This window comes from Alternaria ethzedia, assembly GCF_023757985.1.
Source record: "Alternaria ethzedia strain BMP 0044 chromosome Unknown scaffold_7, whole genome shotgun sequence".
Classification (NCBI taxonomy): domain Eukaryota; kingdom Fungi; phylum Ascomycota; class Dothideomycetes; order Pleosporales; family Pleosporaceae; genus Alternaria; species Alternaria ethzedia.
Window position 1 is genome coordinate 227,856 of NW_026056200.1, and position 21,619 is coordinate 249,474.

General features: G+C 53.0%; 6 protein-coding genes across 6 annotated transcripts; 4 read left to right on the forward strand and 2 right to left on the reverse strand.

Annotated features, from left to right (window-relative positions):
- Positions 1 to 9,698: 9,698 nt before the first annotated feature.
- On the forward strand, positions 9,699 to 10,600 carry J4E87_003881 (uncharacterized protein; the record flags this gene model as incomplete). Its single annotated transcript, XM_049375505.1, has 3 exons — positions 9,699 to 9,759; positions 9,810 to 10,286; positions 10,335 to 10,600. The coding sequence occupies 3 exons, from the start codon at positions 9,699 to 9,701 to the stop codon at positions 10,598 to 10,600; spliced, it is 804 nt and encodes a 267-aa protein (XP_049234490.1).
- A 1,741-nt stretch (positions 10,601 to 12,341) lies between these two features.
- Positions 12,342 to 12,875, forward strand: J4E87_003882 (uncharacterized protein; the record flags this gene model as incomplete). Its single annotated transcript, XM_049375506.1, has 1 exon — positions 12,342 to 12,875. One exon carries the CDS (start codon positions 12,342 to 12,344, stop codon positions 12,873 to 12,875), a length of 534 nt encoding a protein of 177 aa, XP_049234491.1.
- Positions 12,876 to 13,431: 556 nt separating this feature from the next.
- Positions 13,432 to 14,733, forward strand: J4E87_003883 (uncharacterized protein; the record flags this gene model as incomplete). The annotated part of the gene is made up of 2 exons (XM_049375507.1): positions 13,432 to 14,436; positions 14,503 to 14,733. The coding sequence occupies 2 exons, from the start codon at positions 13,432 to 13,434 to the stop codon at positions 14,731 to 14,733; spliced, it is 1,236 nt and encodes a 411-aa protein (XP_049234492.1).
- Positions 14,734 to 14,798: 65 nt separating this feature from the next.
- J4E87_003884 (uncharacterized protein) lies at positions 14,799 to 17,505 on the reverse strand (the record flags this gene model as incomplete). Its single annotated transcript, XM_049375508.1, has 3 exons — positions 14,799 to 15,656; positions 15,707 to 17,341; positions 17,401 to 17,505. The coding sequence occupies 3 exons, from the start codon at positions 17,503 to 17,505 to the stop codon at positions 14,799 to 14,801; spliced, it is 2,598 nt and encodes an 865-aa protein (XP_049234493.1).
- A 331-nt stretch (positions 17,506 to 17,836) lies between these two features.
- J4E87_003885 (uncharacterized protein) lies at positions 17,837 to 19,609 on the forward strand (the record flags this gene model as incomplete). Its single annotated transcript, XM_049375509.1, has 1 exon — positions 17,837 to 19,609. One exon carries the CDS (start codon positions 17,837 to 17,839, stop codon positions 19,607 to 19,609), a length of 1,773 nt encoding a protein of 590 aa, XP_049234494.1.
- Positions 19,610 to 20,430: 821 nt separating this feature from the next.
- J4E87_003886 (uncharacterized protein) lies at positions 20,431 to 21,593 on the reverse strand (the record flags this gene model as incomplete). Its single annotated transcript, XM_049375510.1, has 2 exons — positions 20,431 to 21,329; positions 21,380 to 21,593. The coding sequence occupies 2 exons, from the start codon at positions 21,591 to 21,593 to the stop codon at positions 20,431 to 20,433; spliced, it is 1,113 nt and encodes a 370-aa protein (XP_049234495.1).
- Positions 21,594 to 21,619: the final 26 nt, after the last annotated feature.

Consider the following 21,619-nt stretch of genomic DNA (forward strand, 5'->3'; position numbering starts at 1 on the left):
TTTGCCATTTGCAAAGTCGACTGCGGCTTTCAGGTAGCCTCTGTCGTGCTACGAGCGCATGTCTACATACATGGCGTGTCAGGCGTTGCGGAACGCTTCCAACACCGTCTGCATCATGGAAAAATGAGGTAACAGGCGTGTATATTACACCCTGAATGGATGGTGCAATCGCGACATTAGCCTCAGCGGCATACCGCAAGCTTCTGGGTACATACAGCCGGGTTCACCGACTGATTCGTGCGGTACACCGTGTACAGTGACCGCCCTCGAACTTTGGTAACCTCTGCGACCAAGGGAAAAAGCAGAAGTGAGAGCTGTCAGAGTAGACCGCAACTGATCGCCAAATAAAGCAATTCACTGTTGAATTGCAACAAACTTTTGACGGTGAGCAAGCAGCTTGTGGCTACAGGCGGGATACTGCATCCAGACGTGTCAAGCGCACCGCTTGGCCATCTAAAACCGCCCTGCGTTGACTAAACATGGAGCTGTAATAGAACCACTTTCGTGTTCCGGGGTCACGTGCAGTTTTGGTACGCGCGAGGCAACACGCTACTCGAACCTGCCATCCATGGATGGCGCCCGCGATAATCATAGCCCCGCCAGAGCCAGTGCCACATTCGGCTCACCGTTCGAAACAGTTGACGACCCACTGAAGTACGGGGACAGAGCAGGAGTATCCAAGTGAGCCGTGCAAGCGTCGAATCGAAGTGGGGTTCTCGGTTGGCGTAGTGAGCCACTGTCGCAGTGGCCTTGCAAAGCGCGAACCTTGCCGAAAATCGATATATTTTCGACGACATCAATCTGGGATGAGGGTACAGAGGACTTTTATCCTCCCTCGTTTAGTGGCCGCGGGACGAGAGAGAGCTTCGTGTTACGTTGCGAGACGGGTGGACAGACTCGAGAGATCTCCAGTGAGTCGGCACCTGTCAACCACGACTCAGCCGCGTGATGCTGACATACCTGAGTTGTTATCTCGTATGTCGCGCCCATCACTACCTGCGGGAGTAGGAAGACGCGAAAGGCTTCGTATAGCTCGCAACGAGAGCTGAGGTGGACTCACCGCTGCCAGCAATCTTAGTGGTTTCCTCGAAGGCGTCTATATAGAGACATTGGTGTATCTTACAGGCATGCCCAAGGCCCCCGCCGGTGCTGATTTGACGCATGTGCGCGCGCCGATCGTGGCAGTAATTTTGCCGTATTGCAGAATACATTACGGGTGTACGGGTGTCTTGCTGTTCTTTTCCCAGGGAGCCATGCGCCAGCTCGGTTCGCGGACTTGTGGCTGACGCGGGCTCGGCGCTCGTCCCCCGTCACTCTCAGCACGAACCTCCACCCTGCCCTCCACCAATCTAGTCCGCGGTGCAGATCTCCAAGATGCATCCCTGTTGTCGCTGAGTCTTATCATCAACGCCGTGCAGATGCCCCTGGTCGCTCGAACAAACATCGGGCTAACCGGGTCAGGCTCGACCCACCCAAGAGCCTGGCGCGCTGCATGTAACTGCGAGGCACTAGCTCATCCTCTCGTGCAGCAGGATCCCTCCTCAATTGATGAATTCATCGTCGCTCAGATGCATAATCAACACTCCCTGTTGGGAAAGCCCGCTAGTCAAACCCGCTCTTACATTTCCTACCTCTATACGCTTGAGAAATATCTCTCCCCACGCCAACGTTCTCCCCGTGATAATCTTCTATCTTTACCCATCTCTCGTCACCCACTCCAACGTGCTCAGCCTACTTGACAGCCGCTGTACCACGGGGCCTGATCTTGACCTCGTCCTTCTCAGACCAGTGCTAGACGACTCGTTCTGCAGTCAGCGCCACAGCACTCTTAACACACGGCTTCCGTCTGACGTCCCAACGGAAAACGTCTAGCTGTCGACTTGACGTCTGCTATTTCTCTTAGCTCCAGACTGGTTTCCATGCCCGCCCCGTTTTAGAGCTCTCTCAGGACTACCGGACTTCGGACCCATTACTCCATCCTCGTCCCACTCGTTTGAGCCTCGCCAACCTCACTTTCGCCTCGATATCCCCGCCTTGGAGTTTATGGCATTGATCTCTTTCTGAACCTTGGTACACAATATCATCCTCAGACCCCTCCTACCACCCATCAGCCGGCCATCGTCGTGTCGACCAACATATCAAGTCTACTTCCACCAGGATCACACGCTTAATTCCTCCTTCAACATGGTCTTTTGCACATACTGTGGACAGTCGTTCACCAGAGACGAGCATCTCGAACGACATATCTTGACTCGTATGTTGACCCCGCGTCTTTCGCTCTTTCAATCTTCCTCGCACCAGCTACCATCCAATCTTTCTTGTGGGATATCTGCTAATCACTGTGGATGAGCAGACACCAACGTCAAGCCTTTCAAATGCTTCACATGTCATATGAGCTTTGCTCGACGGTATGTGGCACCCTTCCTTGCTCTTTCTCATCCTGTGGCATCGACCGTTCGGAACAAAGTACTGACAGCCTCTTCAGAGATCTTTTGCAAAGACACTACACCGTACACGGCCGCAACCAGAACAACGAAGAGGGACTCCCCCCACAAGGCATAATACCAAAGTCCGCCGGCCGCACACCCATCGCCTGCAGTAATTGTGCGAAGACAAAGACCAAGTGTGACAAGAAGTTTCCGTGCACCAGGTGCGCTCAGAGGAATCTGAAATGCACATTGCGTCCTACAAGGCGGGCATCGAAAGGTGTCCAGCGGGTTGGCGGTCCTCCTGAGGCTGGGAGCGGGGACTCGAGCGAGAGTGGTAGCAACGCGGATAACCACAATACATCCGGCAATGTCTCTCCAAACCACGATAGCCAACCGAAACAAGCGATGTCGAAGTCCTCTCCTGCTCAGATCAACCAGACTTCCCATATTCCGGACAGCCAACCACCGTCGCAAAGACAATCGCAGTCGCCCTCGGCCCCTCATTCACGAAACCCTTCCATCTCACAACCGGTACAGCCACCGACACACATAAATCCCGAGGAGAAGTCGTTGCATCTTCATATGCCGATCTCCGATACGCCACCCTTTTTCGACCAGTCCCCTTCCAACGGACTTGCTCAATCATCGTCGCTTCTTTCGCCACTCCCCACCCCGGTGAACGGCATGAATGGATTCGTCACCTCCACACCTATGTCAGGATATGACGACTTCGTCAGAACGGTACGGGACCAATCCGATAATGAGAGCCCTCAATTCATGATGGACCCTTGGAACGGCATGCCCATGGATACAACCTTTGATCCCATGCGGATAGACCCCGCGTTGATGATGAGCATGAGTATGGACATGAGCATGGGACCACCTCAGGATGGAATCCTTGGCATGATACCAGAAATGTCGCCTGCTCAAACATTTGGACAGCCTGTCCAGACACCTCGCATGGACGAGTCCTTTTCGGACCTGCAAATTGGTAGTTCGGCTTCGATGTTCTACCCATCCAACAGGCACTCTTCGATAGCAGATGCCGGCATACCTGATCTTGGTGCCATCATCGCGGCTCAAGATGGCTGGACTGTTTTCCGTTGCACTCCTTCTATTGCTTCAAGCTCGTGTCCACGCACAGCGAGACTCAACCTCGAGCGGTTAGAGCTGAGCCTCAAGAATCACGAGGGCTGGGCTAACTGGTCCCCATCGTGGGATGAATCCGACTTTCAACAAGGCGGGCAAATCGCGGTATCGAAGTTGCAGGAAGCCACGCGAGACAAACTTCTCGCCATCACCCAAAGCTTCCTCCACAAGGCTTTGGACATCCACAAAGACGGAAGCAGCTCGTCCAGCAGTGGCGAGTCTCCAGGATCCACGGCCTCTCACTCCAACTTCGTTCTTCTTCCACCTGCTCGCGTCCTGGAGTACTTTCTCAAGTCATACGCCAACTCTTTCGAACGCTATTATCCCACCTCCGCCAGAGGTGTGCTCGATACGAATGAACTAATGCAAAACTACAACGACAAAGCATCGAGCTTGCTCATTCTCATGATGATCGCGCAGGGCGCCATGACCATTCCATCCATAGAGGCCAGGTGGCTAACTGGTGGCTTCACCGAAGCCTGCCGAATATCGCTCTTCGACCTTATTGAGAAGAACATCATCATGGCTGGTGATCCTATCGTTCTGCGTGCAGCCCTCCTCTTCACTGTCCAGGCGGCGTGGAGTGGCGACAAATGGCAGATGGACATCGCTATGGGCCAGCGTGGCATGTATTTCTCCATGTTGCGACATTCCGGTATTCTCGATGTGCGACCGCCGGCAACGCCTCATATCAACGGAAATATTTCGACGGATGCGTTGTGGAAGGACTGGCTTCAGCAAGAAAGCCGCAGTCGGTAAGTGTTGAAAACTTCGGTACCGTCACGTGAACGCACTTACTAATATTGGCGCAGCCTCATCTACTCCTGGGTCATGGTAGACCAAGACTTATCGCTCTTCCACGATACCGCTCCACTGTTCTCAGTAACAGAGTTTGGCGCGCCGATGCCTGATTCGGATCGACTTTGGCAAGCGCAGACCGCCTCAGAGTGGTCTGAGATGTTCAACCAAGTCCATGAGTTCTCGAACGGGTACTCTTCAGTAGGCTCTGGGGCCAGACCACCCAGTCTCAGAGACCTGTTCCGTTACTTCCTAGATGACGAAATCGTCGTACAGGATGTACAGGAGATTCATCTGACACCTATGCACCTGCGTCTGCTCCTCCACCCCCTGCAGACTCTGGTCTGCCAGTATTGCCAGCTTCTCAGCTGCTTTTCCGATAGCGTCGCTTCACGATCGCGGAATCGCGCACTGACAGCAGCGTCGACCCGCGTGCGTCTCGAGGAGGTGCAGGCGTTGCTAGGGCGTTGGTTCGATTTGGCGCAACGGTACATGAAGTCCAACCCAGTGTGTCCGATGATGCAGGCGAACCTTGTCATGTTCCATCTTATCAGCTTGAACGCTGTGTCCAACTTTCCAGAGATAGAGCGCCTTGCGCGTCGAGAGGGTGTGGACGGCTCATACCAGCAGATGCTGTGGATGCACAAGAAGTGTCTGTCCGATGTGCAGGAGGCCATCACCCACGCCGGTCAGGTCCTTCGACTCATCCGTGAGATGCCAAGAGGTATCCGGCCGCCATGGTGGGCTGGCGCCGTCTACCGTGCGGGTTTGGTCTTCTGGACTGATTCGCTGGCACATGGCGAGTCCTTGAGTTCCAACCACCAAGGATCGTATCAGCCATCGAACTCCGCGTTCTCTGTGGATCGCCTTCCAGCTGACCACCCTACCATACTGAGGTACATGTCTCGTAGGGAGGGCATACCCACTCTGACCAAGCGCGACGGTACACACGTCCCCTTGGATAACGGCTTCGCGATCCTGTCGCATTGTATCGACGTCCTTGATGAGGGTGTTGCCACCAGGTTCTCCGATGGCATTCGTAGTAAACTCGAGAAACTCGCGCGAGGATAACCTCCCACCTCCATCTCTTCTCTTCTCTCTGTCTTCCACCGTACCACCACGAGCTCATGATGTATTAGCGGGTGTTTAGGTGTTTCCCGTCTTATCGTTTCTTATCTCGTTCCATCTGTTTCGGGTGTTTTCCATCAGCATCGACATCTGAGGATGCTTGGGAAGGATATGCGCGAGGTTCCAAGCGTTGGTTGGCGTTCAAGGGCATAGACACAGCATCGGCGTCGAGTGATGTCCGTCTCGATCGCCGAGGTGCTTCGTGCCTGGACTGAGGTCATCAGAACCGACTGCAAGGCAGTCCATAATGTATAGTACATAGACATGATGATCAAATAGTACCAACCGACTTGGGAATAGCAAACCTATACACTTCAGCGGACTGTTGTTGACGATGAGTGTGAAGCGCTTCCAGCGGATCCTCGGCCAGCTGGTCGCAGGCAACGGTGGGTGTCTCCTCGACCAGCCTGCCAGTGAAAGCATACTGACCATCTTCATTCGCAGGAGGCTCTCAGCTTCGGATGAAATCTCTTCATGTCGTGATGGTGGATGCGGGGCTCTTCCGTGACACGGTGGTCGAAGGTGTCATGTGTGTATGCGTAACGGCTGATGTGCAACACATATATCCCTTACCACCGTGTAGCCCCTCCGTCATCACTACCTGCGGGTTCTTGATTGCTTCGTTTTTCTCCTAACCCGCGCATGTGTTTCAAGCGTAAGCAGGGCATGGGTCGGATTGCGTAGATAATTGGTGTCTTCGAGATTGGAGGCTTGATGGCGGGGTCGGCTAAGAGTGCGAATGGTGTGTGTGTAAGGGCGGCACTACGGCGGCGGGGTTTCTTCGAACCGTGTGGGATGTAACAGAGTGTCCCTACGAGGATGTGGACTCGTCAGATGCGAACGATGCAAGGGTAGTAGAGGGTTTGAGTTCAAAGTGAACAATGGCCGAGGGAAGTGAAAGGAGCTAGTATGGCATGTTTGGACTTCTGAAGTTGATTGGAGTAGTACTGTGTCTGCAATATGCTTCCAACAGTATTGGTAACACCGTGGAGAATGCAAGCATGTGTATTGAGGCACGTACCTCAACCTCTCCCACATAGTCCCCTCGCCTCTCCTCTTTCCGCGGACGTTATGCAAGGACTTCGTCGCACTATGATGGTGCCGCTTTATCCAGATCGTACTATGTCTCATTCACCCCCAGTAACCGTGCTGATGCATCGAAACCCGTCATCGCTTCCGAACAAACGGCAACGCAGTCTTACGATCGCCGCCTTATTTGGACTTCTCCAGCCCTCAATGTGGCCGGAGAATGGAGACCACTACCCGATGGAGTTACTAACCAGATTCCTTCTGGCCGTTAAGTCGAAGGATGGGTATATGCAGTATGCTTCCGTATCACAGTGACAGAAAGCCGGTACCAAGACGTCTTCCTGCAGGCTCATTGCTTGACAAGCTTACGCGTTCAGCGTGGCTACTTGCGTATGGAGGTAGCATATGCAGCCCTAATCAAGATGACTGGCTGTTCGAGCACACAGGCGCGGCTAGAATCCTTCGGTTCCAAGCGGCCATTGTTACACATCACAATAACCTACGACATGAAGGACCACTTTCCAAAATTGAAGTACCCAGAGCAGTGGCTCTTGCTCTAATCCGCATGGCTGATACGAAGATCGTGCCAAGCCTACGGATGCCCGCACGACAGCCGTAGCTGTCAGGATGTAGCTGGCCCGTGCCATCGGGCTTTGATGTATATCACTCACCAGAGGGTGGTGAACATGCGAGTGACCCCTCGTGAGTTCCATCCAACGGTCGGTATGTCGGAGATTTTCGTCGCCGTTGCGGCTTTCACCCTATCAAGAGGTGGAGATGGATGTGGTGGTCTGGACGCGCTATCCTGACCAAAGACACGCCCAGTGCCGATCAATGCACTTCCGTATGCCAGCCGAGCTTGAGTTAAGCATCGGGGACTTACCGGGTAGTATCCGAACGGTTTGTGTCAGCGGAGGCTTCGTTGTGTCACTACTGCTGTACAAGTACCTCCATATATGTCTATCATCCATATCGTGCATCACTCGATGTTTTCGGTTAGTTGCAACATTGTTGTATTAGTAGGCACAAAAATGAGCATCGTTAGAAGACATATAAAAGCGAATGCGAGGTTCGATAATGGAAACCATGGCTGTCCCGTGAAAGAATGCATTAGCATAGGGCGATCTGGCAGAAGGTCGCGTGAAGCGCCCAACAACAGCCCCTTTCACCGCTATGTGTTTGACGGGAAACGGAATGAGGGGGAAATGAATCGATTCAGGTATAGCTCTGACAACTCCACAAAAGAGCTCCTTGAGACGACTACACCACCCCGTACTCAGACTGGGAAGGTATGTGATTCGTGCGGTATTGATAGTTTCAATATCTCTGAGCAATCAGGGTGCAAGTCTTCTAGTTGGTGAGTAGGTAGCTCCCACGATTGCATAGCCCTTGACGGATGATGCATTTCTGACATAGGGTTATCCGCTACGCTCTGCCACGCTGATGCCATGACGCGAAAGCATCCACCCTGGGCGTCTATACGCGTGGCCTTCCCAACAAGAGAACTCTTCTAAGCCCCTTGCATCCCCAGTCGTCTTCTAGAGAGTGACATTCCACCTCGTGTGGCTTTATCGGGTCACCCCTGCGGCTAGTACTGCGAGAACAGAAGCGCCACACGAAGAGCATCCGAAATATTCGTCAGCGCTGGATGTATAGGCACCGCGATCGGATACTATCGCTTGAAAGCAAGCCGTTCTGGGGACGAAAGGGCCGATGCGTGGTGGTGGAGACGCATATTGGTTTGCAACTTTGGGTCAACGGACGCCGTCGATAAGACACAACATGGCCGGTGAAGACGACTCCCTGTTTCCAGAACAGGGGATTCAGAGGATTGAAAACCTCGCACGCAGACGCGCAGCTATCTTGTGCTCTTGGTACAGGTATGTAATCTGGATAAAGACTGGCATGCATCGTCGGTGTACGTGCTCGGTTATGGTCGCTCGTATATGGACTCTTTATTAATCTGTGCGCAGGTCCCTTATCTTCAACAGCTCGTACTCGAGATGAGAACGCTCACAGCTCGTTGCCCACCGTTTGGAACACTCCATCTATCCCGACGGTACAGCAGTTGGAAGATGAAGTGAAGTGAAAAACGCACGGATGTTTTGTCGACGGATCCCCGCTGTGGAAGCCGGCAGCACCCATTTCTGATTGCGACACCTAGCCACGCTTGGCCGACTTGTAACACACTTCCATTTACCGGGTCGAGTCCGGACTCTACGGCACTCAGGGAGTCATGATGACCGTTGGTGTATGGGGAGCCATTGAGGTTCCAGTACACGGGTGTGCTGAGAAGCGTCGGAGTCCTGCCGAACCCTGAGCGAGTTCAGGCTAAACCGTTCCAAGGGGTCCGAAGTTTGTCCCAGAACGTCACATGACCGTGTCGGATCTTCAGAACCCTACGGCCCTGGGCTTACCCACGACGGACCGAGTCGTCGCAGCGACGTTCGAATCTGTTCGCGTCACATCACGAAGCAACGAGCTCCCAGCAAAGACTCTCGGCTGATGATGGATATGCGAGGATGCGAAAATAGATGTTTCGATGCCGCCGGTGTCGCATCAGCCTCGCGATTCGTTGTCACTGTCAAACGCGAGTCTTCGCAGCGTCATACCTGGTGCTTCACCAGCAGAACTCAATGAGATACCAGCATTACTCGCGGTGGACAAAAAAAGATGTTTCGATCTCGTGAAACGGGTGCGTGCTGCACGAGAGGCGCTGGAAGTTTGGTGTTGCTCGGTCGGCCCTCGCAGCTCGTGGGAATTGTCCAATCGCAAGCGCCCCTGCCCCCTTCGGCCCCTCTGTCCGACGGTCTGTCCCTGAGGCTCAGGCTCTCCTACGGGGACAGGGACCACGCTACGGGACAGATGCGGCGCAGGTACACAGTTTCAGCCCTAGGACTCACGACTCCTGGGGGCGATGCTGAGTGCCGAACCGGACGCTTCGAGTTGGGGGAGTGGTATGGATGTTGGGATACCGGTGGTGGAGCAGATGGAAAAGAGCTACTCACTGAACGCGGTCTCCGCTGGCGTTCCGAATAGCGAAAGGGTATATATGTACTCGTCTTGACCGTGGAAGGGAATTATCATCATCACAACCACTCTCATCACTACTACAAACACCTTCACACTCCTCAACTCAAAATCTCAACACCTCAACACATCAAAATGGCATCAATTGAGCAGACATGGAGCCTTGCTGGCAAGGTCGCCGTTGTTACCGGCTCAGGTAAGCTTCATCATACCCAAGCTTCACCTCCCATACTAACAAACATGTAGGCCGTGGTATCGGAAAGGCGATGGCTATTGAGCTCGCCAAGCGTGGCGCAAAGGTCGCCGTCAACTACGCCAACGCCGTCGAGGGTGCTGAGGCAGTCGTCAAGGAGATCAAGGCACTCGGCAATGGCTCAGACGCCGCTGCCTTCAAGGCCAACGTTGGCAACGTCGAGGAGTCTGAGAAGCTGATGGACGACGTTGTTGCCCACTTCGGCAAGCTCGACATCTGCTGCTCCAACTCCGGTGTTGTCTCTTTCGGTCACTTCAAGGACGTCACACCCGAGGAGTTCGACCGTGTCTTCACCATCAACACCCGTGGCCAGTTCTTCGTCGCTAAGGCGGCTTACAAGAGGATGGAGATGGGTGGTCGCATCATCCTTATGGGATCCATCACCGGTCAAGCTAAGGGCGTACCCAAGCACGCTGTCTACTCCGGTTCAAAGGGAGCCATTGAGACATTCACTAGGTGCATGGCTATTGGTAAGTCACATCATGCTCACTTCCACTTCATCTACTGACCCAACCTAGATGCCGGCGAGAAGAGGATCACCGTCAACTGTGTTGCACCCGGTGGCATCAAGACCGACATGTACCACGCCGTCTGCCGCGAGTACATTCCCGATGGTGACAAGCTCAGCGACGACCAAGTCGACGAGTACGCATGCACATGGTCCCCTCACAACCGTGTTGGTCAGCCAGTAGACATTGCCCGCGTCGTCTGCTTCCTTGCTTCCCAAGATGGTGACTGGGTCAACGGAAAGGTCATTGGCATTGACGGCGCTGCTTGCATGTAAGCGTGTTGTCTTTGATAAAGCATGTTTTCTTTGGATATTTTCCGCAGTCACGAGCTAGCATGTATTGGCGTTCTTCTTGAGAGAAGAAAATAATGAAATTTTACACCACCTCCATTCTCGCTTGAGTCTTCCATTACTACTGCAATGCAGGATCTGGCAAAGCAATTCTCTCTGTGCACACCACTACAGTGTTGTGGTGGTGTGGAACCTCGCAGCGCGGCTTTTCTGCTTTTTCGGTCCAGGTCACCCCAAGGATGTATTAACAAGACTCTTGACCGCCAGATCTGCTACTTCACCGCTGTCTTCATATCCTTTTTCGCGCCCGAGGAAAGATATACCACCATTCACCACCGTCTTGACGAAAGATGCCCCGCCTTCACGAGTTCGACTAAGACTTCACCGTGTTTCTTGACGGCAGCTCGCTAGCGGCCTCCACAGATCATCCATGGGGACAGGATCAGCGCATCTACTAGGCATTCGCTCTAGCATTCTAAGAGTGCCTTACGCGAGTTCGGGACAGGACCGATGACTAAGAAACAAAAGATTGAAGCTATGCAGATACATCAGTACTGATGGTGGTATTCTTGGTATGAGCCTTGTGCACGGACGTTACCCAGGTAGGCAAAGCCAGATCGCTCCCAGAAGGTCCACCTTCGCGTGCGCGCCGCGTGGCCGATTCCACCACGACCCGGACTTCCGTCGTAACATCACCAGCCCCGAACCTTGGGGCATCGCGTAGTACGCGCTGGAAACAATAACGCGCAAGCGACACTGTTTCAAGTCCTGGAATGAGGTCTTGAGCGGCGAAGAGGCGTCTCGACATTTACCTACTTGGTTTTCGAAAGGGCAGCCCCTCCCAGATCTATACCTAGGTAAGCGCTCACTTAAAACCGAAAATAGCCAACAATTACAAACAAGACCAAGACCCTCTAGCGGACGAGAGGAATGTCATACTGTGGCACAGTACTCAGCTGTTGGACCTGTGTGGTGTTTCCATCGTCCATTCCTGCTAGGCGTCGACACGTGGGTCACCATCGCAAGGGCGCATGCGGAACATGTTCAATGAGCATCAACCAACACTACGAGCTGCAGCGAATGTTGTGATTACGCCCGGAATACCCTCTACAGTGGACTTAGTCGAGGCCTAGTAGTAAAATGCTGACGATTGCGCTGTTCGTTGTTTCTCGTGGTGGAGCTAAGCCACGCCCTGGGTCAGCTATTTCAGCCGCAGTGGCAGGGTTGCTGGACGCTTATTGGAGCTGTGTTTAGCAAACGCTGGAACGTTTTCTATCCGAGATGGCCTTTGCGAGTTGTGACCTGTCTATCTTAGGCATCCTGTCATACTATTCTCCGCATTCTGGTCGTGTGAAGGGCCTGATGCGACACTGCACTGACGAAAGATACAGCTTACCATCAAACGGCAATTTCACCAACCGAGGGCTATGTGTAGAACATCAGCAACCTTTGATTTGTGAGTACTCTCGCCAGACGAGTATATATCTAGAGAATATCTTGTCTGTCAAGTTCATTTTCATCTTCAATACATCACCTTCACAGCATCTTCATCACTACATCTGCATCACATCTTCCACACCAAACTACTCTCTTCACAGCATCCACAGTCCTATTATCGTCGATAGCACTTCATAGCTCGTCTCTGCTTCCTAGTCATCATCGCTTTAGTCGCTTCCTTGCCAGATCACCACTCCTACAACATCAACAGATAAACTCATCAGACAACATGGTTGCCTTCACATCGCTCGCCTTGACAGCCGCTGCCCTCGTTGGCCTCACCGTCGCCGTGCCAGCACAGCCAGTCCGGCCTACCGGAGTAGTCCACCGCGTCTTCGCTGGCTCCACCACCGCCAACGGCGGCCTACATTTCGAGCCCGAAAACGTAGTCGCAGAACCCGGCGATCTCATGGAGTTCCACTTCCTCCCCAAGGCGCACACTTTCGTGCAGTCCTCGTTCGACAAGCCATGCGAGCCTCTCGGCGGCGACAACTCCATCTTCTCTGGCTTCAACTTCAACACCACCGCGGGTGAAGCACCAAACGTCTTCACCTTTACGGTGCAGGACACGAACCCCATCTGGTACTACTGCTCTCAGACAAACGGCAATCACTGTCAGAAAGGCATGAGCGGAGTCATCAACCAGAACTTCAACTCCGACAAGACGCTTGCAAAGTACAAAGAGAATGCGGTCAATACCGTCACCAAACAACCTTCTGTTGACCCGCTTGCTTCTCAGGGTGGCTCGATCGTACCTTTGTGAGCACCTGGTGTAATCTGCCGCATGTAGCATGGGCGGCGTGGTGACTACGGCTGATATTAAGGACGGTCTCTTTCTGCATATTTTTATTTTCGCATCACATAGTTGACTTTCTCTCTGCATGGCATCGGCGTTTTGCATTTAGTCTTTAGAATTGCTCTACACATTTACACACTAGAGTAATGATATTGCTATCGTATTATGATTCCAACTCCTCTGTGCCGGAAATACTTTTGAATACATCATTGCAGAATGCGACATTGGTTCTAGCCGCCTTGAGTGCCTTTCTTTACCCAAGATTAATGTCCTAACCCAAAAGTTTGCTCAGAATGGATGTTGCTTCAAACTGTCGTCAAGTTGTGCCCGCACTTCTTTGACGTTCTTTCTGTGTTGCGCACTTCCAATATGGGCAAACAATTGCTTTGCATCTCGCCTTTAGCACTCATTATCTCAATCAGCCGATGCCATCTTTTCAGTTGTAACCTCATAAGCAAGACACGTGTCTAATTATCCGAAATCTCCCCCAGAGTCTTCTCGATAGATCACTGGAAGTCCCATCATGGCACGAACCAAAGCCTGCAAAGCGCGTTCTAGACCTCCCTCTCGCAGCCGCATCACCAAAGTGACCTCGGGACGTGGGTCTACAGTGGAGTCACTCCGTGCATCGACAGTATCCGTTGAAGATTACAAGGATAAGAGAGGTTACTTGCGCGACATCGACAGAGAAGAAAGCACCGTAAAGGTCAAGCAAGAAGACGAAGATACAACAGAGACAAACGAAAGAAAGATATCTCCGAAGAGACGGGCTCGAGAAGCCACACCAAAGACTTCTGTGGCGAAGAAACAAAAGTCCTCCCCACCTGCTTCCGTCACTCGTCTTACGCGCTCCAAGACTTTGCCTTACAGGAGAGAAGCGAGTAGTACCCGGTCTGATAGTGAGTCAGAGAGTGATATCGAGACCGACGCACGCACCAAGATGCGCTCCATCAACTCACCTCTTCGCCTATTACGCCCATATATGGCCTTCCAACTATCCATCTCTGGACTTTCGGGCAAAGCATACAACGCCGCACAAGCATCGATGAAGTCCGTCCTTGACGTCGCAGAGAACTTTGAGAAGCAGTGTGGTGGAACGCTTGCAAGGGCACATGACAGCCTCAGCAGTAGCAGCAGTGTGGATTCTGAGGAGCGAGAGTCACCGAACAGACAAAAGCGAGGAGAAGAGAGACAAGTGTTCAAAGTCGCGAAGCTAGGAGCAAAGAGAGACGACGACGTGTTACCGAGAAAACAGCAGGAACTGAATGAACAGACGAGGAAGAGACTCGCGCAAGAGCGAAAGGGAAGAGGGAGAGCAAGACGAGATCTGAGCGACGATGATGACCCACCCGCCCATTCCTCTTCGAGTTCATCTTCCACCACGACCTCCGAAATGGCAACAGAACTAGCCAGTGACACCGAAGACGAAGCCAAATACCCGCCAATCAAGTTGCTCTCCGTATCGAGCACAACCTCAATCTACGACTCGCTCCGCGCATCGACAACGGATTCTGGCGAAACTAGCTCGGTAAGTTCCTGCCTTTAGCCTTTTCAGGGTGACGATGGTGGTGATGATGCTGATCGACAAAAGTAGGAAGGCGAAGAAAGCGATGTGATTGAACGCCGCGAGAAGAACGCACTGCGGAGGCAAAAAGCGAGACAGAAGAAGCGGAATGCGTGGAAGAGGGAAGAAGTCGAGTCGGCGAGCGAGGCAGAAACGGAAGTGAATATTGTTGAGAAGATGGAAGAAGAGAAGATGGCTGTGTTTACGGAAAGTGATTGTGGGAGGGAAGTCACGGTAGATTTCTGTCCGATAGCATGGTGATGGTGCTTCGACCATAGACCAGCATGATAAACATTTCCATATTTTATCCGGCTTACAGGGAGCTATCACATCTTGATCCTCAGACCCGTGTTTCCTGTCCTTTCTGTGCCTGATCTCCCGCTGGTGGCACCCATACTGTCTGCATCGCTATCATCATCTTGATAATCTTCTTGTTCATCATCCATGCTGCCCAGTCCTAGCGTGCCGACTTTGAACGTGTTGCCGCACCACTCACTAAACACGTCCGGATCCCAGACTCCATCTTCCCTTCCCTTACCCTTCGTGCTTCTGCTCGCCCCATTTTGGTTGGAAAGAGATGGCGAGTATGACGAGTCGTACCAGTCTTCGTATGCTTGGGTGACAGATTCCATGACAGCAGCTACAAGCATCTCGCGTGTACGAGCGTCGGTGATGTATTCTTCCAGCTTCGATCTCAGGAACGGCGTCTCATGCTCAATATTCTGCCGGATCTTGCTCGTGCGCGCAGGAGCTTCACTTACAGGCACCTTTTTGTTGCCTTTCGTATCGATCGGTGCCGTCATTCTAGCGACGAATTGACCAGTAAAGTCATTAATCGCTTGGCGCAGGCGAGCATCCACTTCAGCTTTGGCATCCAACATGTTCTCTACGACCTTGGGTATCAAAAGACCGACGAGATTCCGCGGGTTGAAGAGGCCGCCCCGAGCACGCAGCTCCCAGAAAGTATTCGTGAGGCTCGCAAAATTGTACTGGACTTCAGTCTCTGGCGTGACGAACTCGATGTCGAAAGCTACGATTTGTTGTTTGAGGAGAAGGAGGTGCGATACGAGGAAGAGGGCGGCATCGGTGGGTGAGGCGGATTTAGCAAGCAACGTGCTAGCTTGAGCGAGAGAAAGCGTGGTGCTGTGAACGATGTGATGAGCCAGGTCATCGAATACAGAGGACTAGGAGCACATTAGCATGAGGAAGGACATCCGAGCGTTGAAGGACTTACGTGAACAAGCCTGTAGATTTTGCTGAGCAACCAGATCGCTTTGCGCAATGTAGGGTACCAGTCTTTGAAGGCCGCTTCGGTATTGAAGTTCCACCGCGCATCTGGATCGTCGTCTTCGACTATTGTGGGCGTCTTCGGCATCAAAGGGGTGGGTGGGACTTCGGACTTCGGCTGCTTCTTGCCAGACAAGACGGGTTGATTTGACTTCGTCCCGGAAGTGGCGTGCTTCTTGTTCTTTGCAGGATAGTCGAGGTCTTCTGGTTTAGGCTTGTATCTCTCAATGTCGTCTCGCAGGATCGCAAGCGACAGGAAAACCAATCTGTTTTGTGCATCTTGCAGTGCGGGGTGTACAATGACAGAAAAGTCCAGCTTGTTCGCCTCAACCGGCGACTCCTCCTCCTCTTCCTCCATGTATCGTGTCTGTATCAGCGTGCAGAGTTCGCATAGCTTGAGTATTTGTGTCTCGTGGATAGTGCGCGGTCGCAGGTAGTCGTATAGAGGCTCGCATACAGCTTCGAGGAAGTCGTACAATCCGCCGTCGCCCTCAAACCACTCTCGCCATAAGTCGCACTCGTCGAAACATATGCCACGTATGTAGCTTATGCTGCTCCTCGCAAAGGCTACGAGATCCGTTGATGTGCTCGGAGCTTGTGCGATCTCTCCGATTTTCTTTGTAACGATGGGAAGTATAAGTCGGCCACGGGTAGCTGAGTAGCTCTGGTACAGCTCGTTCATCAGACTTTGGTATTCGGCTTCTCCGCCCGGCGCTGCTCCAGCTGGCAGTACTGCGCGCTTTTGTATCTCGATGCCTACACTCTTCAACTCCGGCGCGCCGACGCGAAATTTAGCATACAGCAGCGCAGACATGGTGGTGTCGTTCAGTTGTCTGTCCGCTATCCGCTTCGACACATCGGCTGCGATTTCTCGAAGCGCTTCGGTGAAGTGGACGCGGATGAGGGTGAGGGCACGAGTAAGGAGTAGTCGGTATCTGGATCGGTACGTTTCGGCTTCGCGATGCTTGGAATGCGCCTGCATGTATTCCAGGCAGCTGTCCAGGTTGGCCAGCATCTCGACGAATTCTTTACCCCGCACAATCTTGCCTGCGCCCGGAGCATTGAGCCGTTTAGTGGTAGGTTCGAGGTAGAGGTAGTATCGTAGATTCTGCTCCATATCGTCTGCGAGCTTCGTAATGCGCTTCTGGTCGTCGATGAGGCCCTCGCATTGTGTGCGGAAGGCGTTCGTCTGGGCTTCGACGATCTTGAAGGATTCGGAGAGGGAGGAGAGAATATCGAGGGTCGATGTCGTGTCGGAGATGATGTTCTCGAGGTGGTTTCGCGTGATGTGTAGTTGGTTCTGGTAGAGCCTGTACTCCTCGTGGCTGGCTTCGAGCAGCTCATCGCTGACGCCGCCATACCAGTCGGCAAACTCCAGCTCGGTGCTGATGTCCTCACGTGACTTCTTCTTCTCGAGTGCCCTTTCCTTCTTCAGATGGGCCCGCACGACGGTGTAGAAGTCGCTGTACGACTTGGCGCGTCTGGCCACGGTGGCCGGTGGAGGGCCATTGAGCTTGCCGGGTCGATCGTCTTCTGCTGTTTCCGCGATGGCCTCTGCGCGCTCGAAGTCAGCCTGACTCTCCTGCAAGTACAATCATCAGAAGTGCTCAGACGTACCCAGGCAGCGGATGGTGGGCTTACGTTCTCCTGTTTAAGCAGGCTCTCTCTGCGGCGGTGCTTGCCCTTCTCCTGGGGCTTGGCGGTGCGCGGCACAAAGGCAGTGTACCACGAGTCTGCCTCGTACATTCTGGCGCAGTTCGGGGGTTGGTGGGTTTGTTGTGTGTAGACAGGAAACACGACGCAGCTTCCACATGTCGGAGCTCGGTGATGCTCGTGGGGGTCCAGCAGGTGGTGCTAGGCCCGAATAGCGCTAGACTCATCTGTCAGTGTGGAGCAAGTCTAGAGCGTCATTGATCACGCAGCTACGATCTAGAGAAACTATCCAAACTGTCCAATTACCAATGCTCCAACCGTAATCGGACCTTCGATCGTGCTGCAAATGTTGCTCTCTTGATCTATCCAGACGCCCACGGGACGACACCTGCCACTACGAGCCCACCACCCCAACTACCACACTATGCTCAGCACAAAGTGTGTAGCACGCGCGACCCTCCGAACGCCGCATGCCCCGCGAGTATGTAGGAACATAGCGACCAGACCCCCGCAATCACACGTCCGGACCGCATCCCATCCCTATGCACAACGACGACAGCAACACTTCGTCCGATCCATAGCCACCGTCGGCGCGCTCTGGGCTACCGCCACGGCATATCAATGGTGTAATGGGGATTCGATCATACGAGATGCGCACGCCGAGGAACAAGAGGAACCAGAGCTGAAGTTTGAAGCGCCACGGCGGCAGGCCAAAACTGCCGACGACAATAGAAATATCATCAGCTCGCAGCATCTTCAAGTCATCAAGAGCTGGGAGAACCCTGGAGTCTACACATGGGGTTCCAACTCAGGCAAGGTCGTGGCACCCGACTCTGACGAAAAGTACATCAAGACACCAAGACGCTTGACTTTCTTCGACGGAAAGTTGTTGCGGGACATCAAGCTCGACAGAAACTTCGGCGCGGCCATTGACGAGAAGGGCGATCTTCTACAATGGGGCACCGCCTTCGCAAACGACATCAAGGAGCCTACCAAGACTCTGACGGGCCATAACCTGACCTCCCTCGCCATCTCCCGCGATCGCATCATTGGCCTTTCCAAGAGCGGCTCCGTATACTCGATACCCGTTTCACAGGCGGAGCAGAAGGAAGGCCCAAAGCCGCCATCTACATTCTGGATCCCTTTTTGGGGTGGCTCCAACAACATCTCATATCGCAACCGTACACCTGAGAACCTCGGATGGAGCGAGCGCGTCACGGACATCTCATCCGGGCTAGAGCACGCGCTCATGCTCACCTCCTCTGGCCGCGTCTTCTCTTTCGCCTCAGGCTCACAAGACTTCCCTAGCAAAGGTCAGCTAGGTATACCCGGTCTATCATTCGAGAGCCGTCCCACCGGCGCGTTCGACATTCCCCACGAGGTCACTACCCTCAAAGGATTCCCCGTCAAGAGGATCGCTACTGGTGACTACCACAGCTTAGTCTGTGATTCCGAAGGACGAGCTTTTACTTTCGGCGACAACACCTCCGGTCAGCTTGGTTTTCCGTACAACGCTGAAGCGCAAAGCGTAGATGCGCCATCTCTACTCCCAACACAGAAGCTATACTCTGGCTCGTTAGGCAAGGTGACAAATGTATTCGCTGGCGGCAACACGTCTTTCCTCGCCGTTGAAGCGACCAAAGGCAACAAGACTACTGCAGACACATGGGCTTTTGGATTCGGTCTTACTGGTCAACTCGGTGTTGGTCGGTGGGTGCACACGCAAGCCGATCCCGTCAAGGTTCCCGCCTTCTCCGGTCTTTTCGAGTGGGACGAAGCCAAGAACACTGCAATTCCGATACGTCTATTGAACATCTCAGTTGGATCAACCCATGCCGCCGCCATCCTCGACAACGTTGCCAGCGTCGCTGTGACCGGCCGGTCAAAGAAGCTTACTGATAACGACACAAACTGGGGTCGCGACATCCTGTTCTGGGGTAACAACGAATACTACCAAATCGGCAGTGGCAAGCGGAGTAATCTAGCCACACCAACATACATCCAACCACTTGACCAAGCCGCCGAGCAAGAGCGAGCTGCGTCTGCAGGCGGCTTCGGAAAACAACTAAGAGAAAAGGAGATGCACCGTTTCCAAATCACACCACGAAACAAGGTCAAGGTCAATGGCCGCACAGTCGAATTCGAGCAAAAGGTGGAGTGTGGACGGGGATGCACTGCCGTTTACTCTGCTGTCTGATCTACCAGCTACTGTTTGTGTTTTTTCTTGTACATATACCTCCGCCTTTTAGGGCAGGCACCGCAACGTTTGATGACATGTAAGAGTAGGTTGAAGGATAGGCTATTTCTCTCCCAAATCAAATCAAGAGTGTTTGATCTTCAGAATCACACCATCACAATGATAACAAAATTTCCACATCTGTTAGCGTGTCTGTGTGACTAGTGTCGGGTATAAGCGTCGCCCGGACGGCTGCTGGCGTGCGCATGTCGTGGGTCCGTATACTCCACTATTCAATCAATTTGAGATTCGTAGGGAGATGCGATACGCGCTGATGCGATTGGTGGCATTATTCTCATACCGGAGAGTAAAGATGACGTCTGTGTTGTAAGAGGTAGAGAAAGGACTACAAGATGGTCCACGACACTTACCTACAGAATGTGGCCATGACAAGACGTGTTCGGAGCGATGGATTGAGGAGGGACACTAGGGATGTGGCAGTGGATTCGAAGAGGAGTTTTTATGGGGAGTAGCGGGAGAAAAGAGTAGTCATCGAGATGTTGAAATATGTGTGATTGCACCGACTACAAGCCTGTGTCGGCGACCTAACTAGCTGATGTGGGTATATGGTACAAGACGCGCGAAGCTACATGACTTTTGGTACAGATGATAACAGTAATAAAAAAGAATAGCTCGCAAACTGGAGAAAAAACGTATAAACAAGAACGGCCTACGCTAGTACAGAAAGACAAGATTAGACAACCGAAAAACACGTACTCAGGCCGCCGAAGAAACTCCTCCGAGCTCGCCCGAGATTAAAGAAATTGGGGACGCAGAGTCGATCAAAGCCCCATGCGCTGGATCATGGCTCGTGATTCGGCCTCAGATAGTTCGTTGCCGTCGATGTTGATGCGACCTTCTTCGACTTGCGCGAGATCTGGCTTGACGAGGCCTTCGTGGAGGTACTTGAGAAAAGATAGTAGCTTCTCTTCGAATTCGGCATATGGATAACGTTCCTGGGCTGCTTCTATCGCCTGTAGACTTGATTGCGCCCGACCGTTTGGTAGTAGTTCGTTGATGTATTGGCGCTTGATCCTGGTCCACTCGCAGTTCTCTTCGCGAAGATTACCTTCAGCACAGAAGAGTCTCCTCATTGCTGCCACGTCCGCTGGTTCTTCGGCCCATCGTTCGACGCCAGGGCAGCCATAGGCGAAGATGGTGTTAAAAGCTTCGTCACCGTAAGCACCATTACGAAGATATTCGCCGATGATAGCCTGTAGCATGAATTGTGCTGCCAAGTCGAACCACTCAGCCGTTGGCAGCCAGTCGTCATCCAGATTGACACGTGCGGCGGTAAGCTCGATGAAGACAGGGAGTAAACAGTGGAGCGAGGGCGTGCCTGCTACATCGGTCACCCACCTCCGCTGATCGACAGGCATTCTCAGTGCGGAGGCAAGAGCAGAGCGGTTTTCGTAAAGAGCGCCATCGGAAAGAGGAAAGTCCTTCTGCTGGTCGAAAGGGTCCTGGAGCGCAGAAGGATGCTGAGTTCGTTGCCGCCAGTACTCGCCACGGGATTTGTTCTGCTCGCGCAGACTGTTCAGTGACTCTTCGGTTGTCCAGGTCTCATCGTGATGCAGCCGATGTGTGAAGATCAGGGCAAACTGCAACAAACGCGATCGAAATGACGCCTTGGCATCTAGGCGTCGGCCATGGTGTCTGTGCCCGAGGAATGTCCTCCAATCTGATAGTCGTGAGCACGTGATGCATTGCCGTAACAGGCGCAAGTCATACCAGCAGTCATGTTGACGAGCGCATTGGGCAGATCTGAATGGTATGGATCACTGCTCGATTTCCACTCAAAGACCAAGTCAATGGCCTTGTAGACAAGGAAATCTAAGATGGTGAGATCGACGTCGAATTGGTCTTCCTCTTCAGTCTCCATGCGCCGGGTCAGGTTCAGGTAGCCTTCCCTGGGGTGTCCGTTGCTGTCGTGTGTGTTTGCCATGGCTTGGTGCAGGGTGCTGTAGGTGG